Genomic DNA, 12,211 nt, shown 5'->3' on the forward strand with positions numbered 1-12,211 from the left:
TTTTATTTTACAGCAGTTATTAAACAAATCATCTCTTCAATAAACCCCAATTGCCCCTTTTTTGACCTGTATTTGCTGATCCTTAGCACTTGCTAAAACTGCTGGATTAGTCATTTTAGAAAAATGTGTTGTGTAATGTTTCAGGGACTATAAGGGTAGACAGATGCAGATAGCAATGCAAATCAAACAGTTACCTAAAATGATTCTGTAAAATCTAAGTGCCATTTAGGAGCCCAGTAAAAGAACTGCTTGTTGAAATAGACATTCTACCAGAACTTTAGATTTCAGCAGTAGGTTTTGTGTTTACCTGGCACCAGATATTTGTCCAAGCCTTTACTGTCTTCTCCAGTCTTTTCACCTTCATACTATAAAGTTCATAGTACATGTGAAGATTCAGTCCAGTGTCTCTCTATCTTCCATGACATCAAACTGTAGATTTGGACACTAACTTATTTTGCTCTATGGACAGGGAAGAAAAACTGTAACTTCTAATTATGGAAATGTTGTCACCATATATGATGCACAAGACATCACTAGGCTATGCCCTCTTAGACGTATTAGAAAGCAGAATTAGTGGGATGAAGAGTGAAACATTACCTCACTGCACTACAGCCTGCTGCAACTCCTCCCACTTTATAGGGCTCTGTCCTGATGGGATCTGATCATGGTTTACTGTCCCGGGAATTTCTTGTAGTTTTCCTGGAGCAGTGCAAACTACTGCATGTAGTCACTTCCCAAGTGAGGTGGGGTGTGGAGTTTAATGACTCCCATTCACAGTGAATCGAGTAATTCTGACCAAATTAATTATGCCGAAGATACTATGCCCCATGGCTAAAGAATAGACTTCAGATTGATACATTATTGATTATTGTAAGCCAGTGAAAGCAGAGCTTCACACGGGCATAGAAACTGTTTTATATTTGATGTACTGCTGTACAGTAGAGTTTTTAGTATTCCCCTCAACCACAATATTGCCTGGACTGTGGCATGTAGGGTGTGCCTAGCATGGTGTTCAAAGGAAAATGACTATTTTTAATGAAGTGTACACACAGTTGTACATGATGCTTACATCCCATAAAGTATGTGTCAGTGGGAAGAAAATTATATATATATATATATCATCATCATTTATTTATATAGCGGCAACATATTCCGTAGCGCTTTACAATTGGGGACAAATATAATAAACAAACAAACTGGGTAAAACAGACAGAGGTGAGAAGGCCCTGCTCGCAAGCTATATATATATATATATATATATATATATATATATATATATATATATATATATATATATATATATATATTTTATATTGTGTGTTCCATTTCTAATTAGTCAGTCCAATAATTATTTCTGAAGCTAATTTCTGCCCTGTGGAGAAACAGTGAAGGGCATTGTGGGTGAATATAGCGCACATCCTGTAAATCCAGTGTTTATATGTAGGATTCTTATAAATGGTCATTTGACGGCACGGGAACGGACGTCCTTAGAGAATGAGCCGCTGCTGTGGCAGCATGTAAGTGTCTGGCAGTCTTAGAAAGACTTGTGCTTTGCTCTGTCTGTGTTAGACAGCAAAGTTGAGATAGACAGACAGGCTTCTAACAGGCACTGTAAGGAAATTCTGCAGAGTACCAAGGAAACGGCTTTGGTCAGTTACTGGCTTCTATTGGTAAACGACGAAGGATTGAGGAATGGCATTGCTGTCTTATGAAAGGGAAAGAAATTCATTGGTTGTGGGATTGTTGTGTGGCTATTTGTCCCTGAACAGCTTGTTGGGTGAATCTGTGTATTGGTCTATAGACCTAAAGCCTGTGTTTCTAATCTAGCAAGAAAGAAGGTAAATGCACCTTCACCATCTGGCTGTTTGTTATTCATATTTTATTGTCTTAATTCGTTTAACATAAAAGCTGCCTTGCTTCCTACCTACACACACAATTATCAGTGTGGACTTAATTATAAACTGTAGGCACCAGTTTCTTGCATGACTCCTCTTGAAAGTGTTTCATATGGAAAGCACAAAAGTCAGACATGGTTAAACACATTGACCATTCTATCCTTGGATGTTTTGTAGCCACTTGGAAAGATATCCCTACCATGCCAAAACTACACCTCTTCCGGCATTTTTTTATTTACTATTTTACAGGAGAAAAAAATGTTTACTGCAGGGAAGTTTTAAACATGTAAGGTGTTTATTTGGAAACAAGTCTTATATGGAATTATTATGATAAGACTAATGATGTATTATGTCTTCTAGCTGTTCAAGAATCAGAGAGTGACATATACATGCGCTTCATGAAATCCCACAAGTGTTATGACATTGTGCCGACCAGCTCCAAGCTTGTTGTGTTTGACACTACCTTACAAGTGAGTTCTGATAAGTATTCTTATCAATGTCAATTGTGTTTTTGTTTTTGTTGTGTGTTGTTTTTTATTTTATTTTTTATTTTTTTTGTACCACGTTCTTGTTAAGTTTATGAACGTAACACTATTATAGCAATCCTAGAAAGCTAGTTTACTACAGACATAAAACCTCTAATAAATGTTTTTGTTTTTTTTCTCTACTGTTGTGTTGGAACTTATTCAGAAGCTGGGTATAAGCACCTATATCTAAAACTTTTATTATACAGCGAACAAAACGACTTTTGTTATTAGCAGCCACCCTCTTCACACAGTGGACTCTAGCTTTAAAGTAAAAGGCTCTGTTACAACATAACTTTAAAACTCAATGTCCACACATTCCCTTCTCACCGCCACACATCACTTTCTTACTTTTCATCCAACGCTATAACCAATCCAGACTGATCCTCATTTATATGTGCATGCAGATACACAACTTTTACCTTTCTTTAGTGGTGGTGGTGGTGGTGGTAGTGGGCAGTGTCTGCCCCATTGCCCATGTGCAGTAATCCCCTCTTGGCTACGGTGCCACTGTGTCTGTGCTGGGTGATCTTCTCTTAAAGAAGGGTGTGGGGAGGTAAGGGGAGTCACACGCCCAAGGCTTTTATTGAAAAACAAACACTTATAGGGAGAAGGGGAAGAATTCATTCATCTTCTTCCTCAGGACTGTCCATGGTGGAATGAATACATGCAGTGTTATGTTTTGTTTTTTTAAGTGGAGCCCAAAATCACACAGTGCATTCTGTAACAGTGTTGAGAGTTTGGGAATGGGCACTGTTCCTCCCCATCCCCAAGGAGCCAAAAGGCCCTGGAGAGGAAAAAAGGGTCCTCATGCCTTTACACCCCCTGAGCCATAAGGCCTTAGGGGGCAAGGGTCTTTGGGATCACCTCCATCTCAAGGCTTGAGCTGTCCCCTTTACCCTTAGGTAACACAAAGATGTTCCCAGGTAACTGGTTCTTCAGTCCATAAGTAAATGCCCGTAGGACTTCGCCTAATGGCTGGTGGAGTTAAAAAAACAAAACAAAAAAAAACCTTTATTGGCCAGCCAAAAGGCCAGGGAATAAAATGTGATGCAGGGAGGATAATAAGTGTTTAGTGCTTGTGTCATACTCTGCCCACACTGAGGGTGCAGACCCATCAGCAGGGAATTTTTAGGTGCGGTGCTCCAAATCGTCAAGTACAATGTGCAGGGGGCTTGGGCCTTTTGGACCCTTCTCTAAATGGAAAGGGCCCCATTCCTCCCCATTCCCTGGAGCCATAAGGCCTCTTATTGGGACAAGTGACTTTATTTTTGAAGAGTCAAACAATACAAAACATTAGGAATCTGATATGGCAATGTCGCATATCAATTCAACAATACAAGATATATAGTATGTAATAGTAGGGGGAAAAAAAGCGCTCGCATATGAGTATCGGTAGGCTCCAGTTTTTATGTAAGGAAGAAGGGTAGGGTAGAGGAAAGAGGGATGGCGTGGCTAGAGCCGTGGAGAAAGGGGAATAAAAAATAGTGGGAGAGGAGGATTTCGACAAGAAGGTCAGCAACTATAAACACACCGGTGGAAGGAGATGAACTTCTCTTAGATCAGATGAAGGGAGAGCGAAAGTTGAAGAAAGATAACCACAGGGACCAAATTTTATTTAAGGATTTAGAGGAGTTATTGAGAATTTTATCAATTCCATACTCTGAATGTGCCAAACCAGATTAATTATAGATGGATGGAAGGTGGGTTCTGCTGCTTCCAGTCAGTGGCGAGTTGGCATGTGGCTGCCGTGAGAATATGTCGAATGAGTTTTTATTGGTGATGTGTAGCCCCAGGTATTCCTAACGGTAGTAGAAAATATTTAGGTTCCATGGGGACAGTGGATCTGTAGGATAGCAGTTATCAAGTTAGTCAGTTCAGGCCAGAAGCGAGACTGTTTCGGGCAGCTTCACCATATGTGGAGGAACATCCATTCCAGGGTACAGTCTCTCCAGCATCAGTCCGAAGCATCGGGTAGCATTTTTTTTTTAAGACTGGTAGGCATGTAATACCATCGATTTGATAAAATTTTGTAAACATTTTTTTTAATTTTCACATATGGAAGTAGAAGAAACACTCTCAGGAATCTCGCATCATCCTTCAGCATCAAGGGCCTCCCCAATGTCCTTTTCCCAGGCCAATTCATGAGGGTCATATTGGTTCTGCGTGGTCAAGGAGAGTTCTGAGTAGAGGGTTGATATTAAACCTGCAGTAGAGGATTGACGAAGACAGAGGGATTCAAAAGGGGTGAGTGGGCGGGCAGAGAGTTGGTGTTTGGTTGTATTCTGAAAGTTGAAAATCTGTGAATAGAATTTGGGAAGGACTGCAATGGCGTTCTGGAGATTTGAGGGAAGAGGTCAGTATGGGTGAGGAAATTCAAAAATTTGACACCTCGAGAATGCCATGCTTTGAATGGGGCAGGTGTGAGGCTGGGGGGGAAGTCCGGGAATTGAAGAGTAGAATAACCAGAAAGGGTTGAGGAGACGGGGCATATTTCTTTGACAATTTGGAACTCTGTCTCTCAGAATGGGAAACAATAGGATGGAGTAGAACCCATTTAGGGCAGCGAGTCCGTGGGAGCCAGAGGAGTGATGAAGGAGACCATGAACCCAAAGCTTCAGCCTCTATGTGGACCCACATTCTAGGGGGACTGAAGCAACACCACAGGACACACTGAGCAAGGTGAAAAGAAATTTAGACTCTCTTTTGACAAAACTTGGGTTGCCTCTTTATATCTCCAACCCCCGGAACAGGGGTCTTCAGAACAACCTCTTCAGCAAGGCTTGGGCAGTCACCTTTACCCCCGAGGTAGGGTGAAGCTTCCCCTTGAGGACTGGTTCTTCAGCTCACTCCATAAGGAAGGAGCCTTCGACAACTAAGGGAGAGCGTCACCCATAAGGGGCTGTACCCAAACCCCATGAAGACAAAAACACACAAGTGAAAAACATGCATAAAAGTGCTTGTGTCAATAAATAAAAAATGTAAAAGTTACAAGGAAGGCAGGGGTAGTGGAAGATGACAGGAGGGGTAAGAGGCAAGTGGGGGAGAAACTAGAGGAAATGGGGTTCTGTTTGTGAGAGCTTACAATCTACCTATTGTCCCACGTCTGTCTACTGTCTGACTCCCTCGTTCATCCTGACACGTCTTTTGCTGCACTCTGTGTGAGTCCTCACAGCATTACTCGCAGTCCACTGTGCTGCTTATGTATATTACCTCATTTATTTGTTACTTGCCTCGGTATCCGGAACTACGGAATCTGTGGCGCCTTGTAAATAAATGTAATTAATTCATTCATTAATAATAATGGATAACACAGCACGACTGTGTTTTCTCATTACATGTACCTAGTTGCCGGATTTCAGCTTTGAAGAGTCAACAAGTTTATTTGCAGCACTGTTTAATGTTTTGAGACCTCACAACGTTAACCAACATGTTTGTTGTGTACATCAAACAATTATTCCTGTTTGGAATTTCTCCTTCAAAGCTCATCTCCTTCCTCTTATTATCTAAAAACAGCGAGGAACGGAATTCCCTCTGCTGGGCTTTAAAATGCTACAAAGTCACCAAATGACTTCTAAGCTTCTGGCTGTATTATTAGACTTTCTTGTGTCCTTTTTGGTGGGATTTCTGTCCTCCCGCTGTTTTTTTTTTTTTTTTTTTTTTGACTTGTACAGTAGATCAGATGTGTGTGCTAAAATATTAATTTTGGGGAAAGTGTGTTTGTGTATATGTATATATTATTCAAATTCCAGTTTTTATTCTTTTATTGCAAAACCTTATTTTGATGCTATTCAAAAATTGAACGCGATATTGCCTACAATGGGGGAACCAGCTTCCTGGGATAAACTAATATTTGATTTATCAAGCCACTAGTTCCTAGTACATACATATGCAATGTTCTCATTTGATCCAAAAGTGAGATGAAATGTAAAATAATTTTCGGGTTACATCTTTATATTTCAAATAATTTTGTAACCTTTTTGAAGGGGGGTTAATTAGACTATGTTGGATCTAAGGTGTGATTTCGGAAATAATGTATTTCCTGTCAAAATCTTTGAGGACCAACATTAGCTGTCAAGCGGGAGCTGTGTGTTAGATGCTATCATTTGGATTATTAAATCTCAATGATATTGCAAAATGCCCTATACATTACTTGCCACCAAAAGTGACGTAGATAAACTAATAGAAATGGTCATAAGAAACACTAATTAATTATTGGGGTATAACACAAGTTGCATATTTTCCTCTATTTGAATTCCTGGGAAGTACTGTAGGACTATTTTTGTGTGCCAATATAGCACGACTATGCTTTTTCGCTATATACAGAGTTTTCCTGGATTCTCAGTGGTTGCACTGTCCAAGAAGTACAGACCTGTTTCAGTGCTCAGTGTGGACTTATAAAGCCCAGTCCTTTGAGTCATTGCACCTTGCCATGCAGGTCCACTCTGTATGATCCGGCTGGATGACCTTATCATTGGTGGCATGTTATAGGAGCAAGGACTCTGTCCTTCGCAAATAAAATACATACTCTGTATAATAACCTTAGCCACTCTGTCACATTTAGCTGTAACTGTTATTAGTATTCCTGTTAAACATATACAGTGCTAGCAGCCATGTTGTGGGTTGAAGCAATGCATTCTATCGTGCTCTACTTCCCTCTGCTCCTGAACCATCATCTCTTCTGGGCTGCTCTGTGTGTCTCCATAGAGATGTGTGAGGGTCCAACTCTGTTCCGTTCACTGGTAAAAATAGAACAGGAGAGGCAGATTTAAATAACGCTAGTGTGCACAAGCCCTAACGCCAGGGTTTAGAATTATTTGCCTCCTGATAATTTCCATTTAATAACCGCTCAGTTGGAAGTGAGGAACAGATAGTGCATTGTTAGGTACGATTGCCGTGTAAGAGGCAGACTGGTTGGATGTGTCCTGATATAATAGAGAACATCAAACTAAGCGGAGTCCATCAGGGTACGCTTGTCACCTTTTCAGACCTTTCGCAACTGCTTAAGAGCTTCAGAAATATTTTAAACTTTGTAGTGGGACATAGGGTTCCAGAGAGAATGGAGCAGCTGTAGAGAATTGAACAAAATGTGAAAAACAAATCTTGAAACGAGTGAAGTGTACAGTCCAAAGAATAGTTCTAGTTGGTTAGGGAGGGCTTTATATGTGTTGGGGCAGGGAAGAATTTTGCATGGCTTTTGTGGTTAATTATGGTAGTTTTTTAAGGTTCTCCTGAGTGATGGAGGGAGCCAGTGCAGGGACCACTAGCATGGGGAAATTATGTGCGGTTTGTGAAGTAAATGGGTATGACCTCAGCTTGTCTTCCCCATCTCTTATCAACACTTCAATACAATATAACTGCTAAGAGCTTGACTTTTTTTCCCTCTGCAAAATACAACTATATATTTTATGCATTTTTCAATTCTAATCCACTAAAACACTTGTAGACTTTTCAAACTGAACGTGTTCATACCCAATGTAAATATAATGCATTATGAGCTAGTATTTGTATTCATGATGTTATGGCTTATTAGTGCAGGTGTTTGAGTATCACATGCATTATGCTTCCTTTATTGTGTTGATACTTCTGTAGATTTTGGATACATCTACATAACTCACTCATCACTAGAGTACCTAATTGCTGCCTAGAGAAGCATTTTGTGAGTTGTAGTTCAACAACCTCTGACACCCCCCAGGTTATCTGACCTGGTCTTATCTGTAATTTAGCCAATTTGTGCAGTTGTGTGAAAATGTTTGAGCACCACTAGTGGAACTGCATGTGTCACCCAAACTTTAAGTGGAAAGAAGTTAGCAAAAAACCTTTTAAAGAGTGCAGACTTCAGTGCACAGTTACTGCTGATTTGCTGAAAAATAAAATGGTGAATGTAAATTTTTGTGGAAAAGAAAGCAAACAAAGAAACACAATTTTTTTTTAAATTTTTTTTTTTTTTTTTTTTTTTACCACCTCTGATTTACTTTTTCTTTTTTTCAGGTAAAGAAGGCTTTTTTTGCACTGGTAGCCAATGGTGTCCGAGCCGCTCCGCTGTGGGAAACCAAAAACCAGAGTTTTGTAGGTGAGCTCACCGCCATCTGTTATACTTGCAAACAAGGTTCTACGCCTCTCCCTTATTACAGAATAATTTGGTATAATGTGTTCTGCCTTGATTCAGCAAAGGAAACCCTGTACTACAGGCAGTGATTACATATGACATTCTGTACACCCAATGGTAAATTATAACAATCCTCCCACACTTATCCACCTCTGCCCACCTACTTGTGATTTGGACAAAGACAAAAACCAACCGGTCTGTGTCCAAAGCACAAGTAGGTGGACGGAGATGGATAAGTGCGGGAGGGATGGGGTGTCATGAGATCAGTAACTATCAAACATTACACTCTTTAAGGATCTGCTGGAATGGGTAAATATAATCTGGTGTCAAAATGTGTGGATTATACAGATACTGGTTATAGAAATTATTATAAATCGTTTTCAAATAACAGTGTATTAAATATAATCCAGAAGGAGATTTTAATCTGTGCCTACTGTTTTGCCTGCATTCCAAAACATACACATCCCAGCTTCTCCAGAAGAGAGCAATGTCTAATATAACTGCATGCAGGTTCAGGAAACTGCAACTATCAGGTGGTCTCTAACAGAAATGTGCTCTCTCCGGTATCGGAATACCAAGAGGCAACAGCTACAATGTTAGGAAAGCTTTAGAATGTTCACTTCAGATTAAATTGGGTTGACTGTAATGCATTTGATCATTTAACACATGCCACTTCTGTGTCATCACTCATTGTGGCTAGAAATCATCAATCAATGAGCCAGTTGGACTTTTGCCTTTTAGAAGTCGTTTGAAGTATAAAGTGAACATTCACTTGTTTAAAGTACACAAATTAGAGGAACGTTTGTATCTGAATGTATAATGTCACCAGCACAGGAATGTGATCTGGACAACACTACATTTCCGTACATGCCTAACTGCGTGAATTACCAAGTCTCTTATTATAGACACCTTTATATAACAAAAAATGGCATAACGGCCTGTATTAACTTTGACTGTCCGAGATGGTGCAATTCCCACTGCATCTTTTTATTATAGGATGTTTTATAAAACCAGTTATATGAGATGGTCGTAATATCTGTGTATTTGCTCCAAAAGGCCTTATTTATGATGTGCATTGGATGAGCCCCAAAAATCGTTTTTGTGTTGCACCTGTGCTGTGTTCGCCCAGCGCACTTTAAGGTGCCCTCCTACTTTTACCGCCTTTGGAGATGCCTAAGCATAGAGTTAGAAGTGTCCTGAAGAGATGGGAAAATCTAGGTGTACAGTGCAGTAGAGAAGACATCACATCAGAGCTCTACCTCCTACCACTTTGGAACCAACACTTTCATTAAATTAAACTCTGTCTTTCTTTTTTCTTTCTCTTTGAAAACCCTGCTGGGTTACACTTAAATTAATCAGGAGTAAACTGAAGCTGGGACTGTCTTTATTACATGTGAAGCGTCATTTTACATTGCTCAAAGCGCACTTAGAAAACTTATCTGTGCTGAAGTACAGCTGGAAGGTGCGACATGTTTCCCTTTTAAATGTATAGGGCGTCTGCTATGGGCTGTTGCAAGAATCAAGTGTTTTTGCAGTGGGGAAAATGGTTGTGCACCCTCCACCTCTCTGTCCCTTTTTAATAATCTCACATTTTGCACTCCTGCAAAACTAGGCGCAGCTGTATGGCCTCCAGCCAATGTCTGCTCTTTTGCAAACCCATATACTATGGCAAACATCTAGGTGTACCAGCATACACTAAGGTAACTTCACCAAACAGGATTTTGCACTGATCCTCTTCCACAATGACCTCCTAGGACAGTGTTGGCTAAACTGTGACACGCCAGGTGTTGTGAAACTACAAGTCCCAGCATACCCTTCCAGCAATAAGCTGCTATATATTAGCAAAGCATTCTGTGACTTGTAGTTTCACAACACCTGGAGTGCCAACACTGTCCTAGGACTATGTATTTTTATTATAGAACAGTGGCCACCTCTGTGTTATTACTCATTATAATGATTTGCTTAGACCAGTGCAAAGGATGTTTAAAGGTCAACTAAAATAGCGTTTGAATGTGATTTTTTTTTATCTCCTACTCTGCTGACTTTTTGATAGGAACTGTGTGAAGAACCATTGAAGACTGGGGAAAACAGGCTAGGGAGAAGGTTTGACTGCTGTCAGTACATCTACTGCAATCACTCTTCACAACGGGACACCTTGGTGGCAGTGTGTATAGTGGGTAGGGTTGCAAAAACTAGTAGCCAATTGGAGCGTTAGAATGGTGATAGGGCAATTCCACTCTTTACCTGTGCTCCGATTTGAAGTGGGAGACAGGACAAACCTCTAGCCAATCGGAGCATCTTAATGTTCTAAATATTTGGAAGATTGTTTCGTATAGAGAAGTGGTTTACACCACAAACGTCATATATCCAGCTTGTCATAAAATCACTAAACCTATCGTTCAGGTTATTCCAAAATGGAAATGCTCTTAAAATCCACACATTTGTTTTAAACATGAGGTGTAAAGAAAATTTGCAGTGTAGTTGAACTGTAAGGAACTTAACACTTCCAGCGAACAAGCTGCTAATTTCATGTGCTACTGAACATCTACTGGGAGTGTAAACCGCTGCCATGGAGACTGAGTTAAATACAGTTCTGCTGCGATCTGGAATGTTGTGGTGGAGAGGTTCTTGGAAAAAGATCTTGATAAAAGACTGCCGTATTAATAACTCATTTACAGAGACCCAGTCACCATCTAATCCCTCCACACTACATAGAGTGAGAACCATTGAGTCACCTCTCACTGATGGTGTAGCAGGTCTAAACATGCACTGTAACTGCTTCACTGACAGAGCTGTACAGTGCGTTGCTGACCTCCTTAGTGATCATTCAGCCTGGATTGGAGTTGTCTCTCTATTAGATGATATTACTATGGGCCCTATAAATTCCATCATTGAAAGTACATAATTGTCAAAATTGTACAGTTAGGAGGATATTCTATAGAAAAGGAGGCATGAGAATGTGGCTACTATGTCTGTATGAATGTTTATATTCTATTATATAACGTGTCACATTTTTTCTACCTTATACTAGTAAGTAAAAGTTATTTAGTGAATGTAACAATAAAACTTTTTTTTTTATATAGAAACGTGAAGCTTTTGTTCTTTGTTTCTAATGAATCGGCTCATCACATAAAGGCAGATAATCATGAAATAAAGAATTATATTAAAACTATGTATATAGCAGAAAATGAACCTGGCTGAGGAGAATAAAGAACGGCTTTTGGAAGGCACAGAAAAATACAATGAAGGGCAGGGACAAAACCAGGCATAGCCAGGCCACATAGCAAAACTTGGGTAGGGGCTGAGCAATGTGCCTGGGTTCTTCTGAGCATGTGCTGCTCACAGGAGCAGAGATGGGCCCTCGAGTGTTTCCATTCTACTCCGGGTCCTGTAGCAGCCACCACACCCCCTGCACCCATGGTAGTTCTGTCACTAAGGCAGTGGTTCCCAAACTGTGTGCCGTGGCTCCCTGGGGTGCCAAATTGATCTGACAGGGGTGCCTCGGCCAAGGCCGTAAGCAAGGCAGGGGACTTCTTGGTAAATATTTTGGCTTAAGGGTGTCTTGAAAAAATTAGGGAGACCCTAAGGGTGCCTCGAACTGAGAAAGTTTGGGATCCACTGCACTAAGAGTTTCTTTCTCTTGATTTTTATTTTAATCTTAATCTTAATTTAATTCCAGACTA

The 12,211-nt window shown here is 40.3% G+C and overlaps 1 protein-coding gene across 5 annotated transcripts in view; it reads left to right on the forward strand.

Moving 5' to 3' along the window:
- Positions 1-12,211, forward strand: part of PRKAG2 (protein kinase AMP-activated non-catalytic subunit gamma 2) — a 257,853-nt gene that overhangs the window by 221,389 nt on the left and 24,253 nt on the right. For all 5 annotated transcript variants that reach the window (XM_075212151.1, XM_075212152.1, XM_075212153.1 and 2 more), the window contains 2 exons: positions 2,256-2,365; positions 8,411-8,492. In XM_075212151.1, coding sequence (XP_075068252.1) covers positions 2,256-2,365; positions 8,411-8,492 — 192 coding nt within the window. The remainder of the gene's footprint in view (positions 1-2,255; positions 2,366-8,410; positions 8,493-12,211) is intronic.

Source organism: Mixophyes fleayi, chromosome 5, assembly GCF_038048845.1.
Source record: "Mixophyes fleayi isolate aMixFle1 chromosome 5, aMixFle1.hap1, whole genome shotgun sequence".
NCBI lineage: Eukaryota > Metazoa > Chordata > Amphibia > Anura > Limnodynastidae > Mixophyes > Mixophyes fleayi.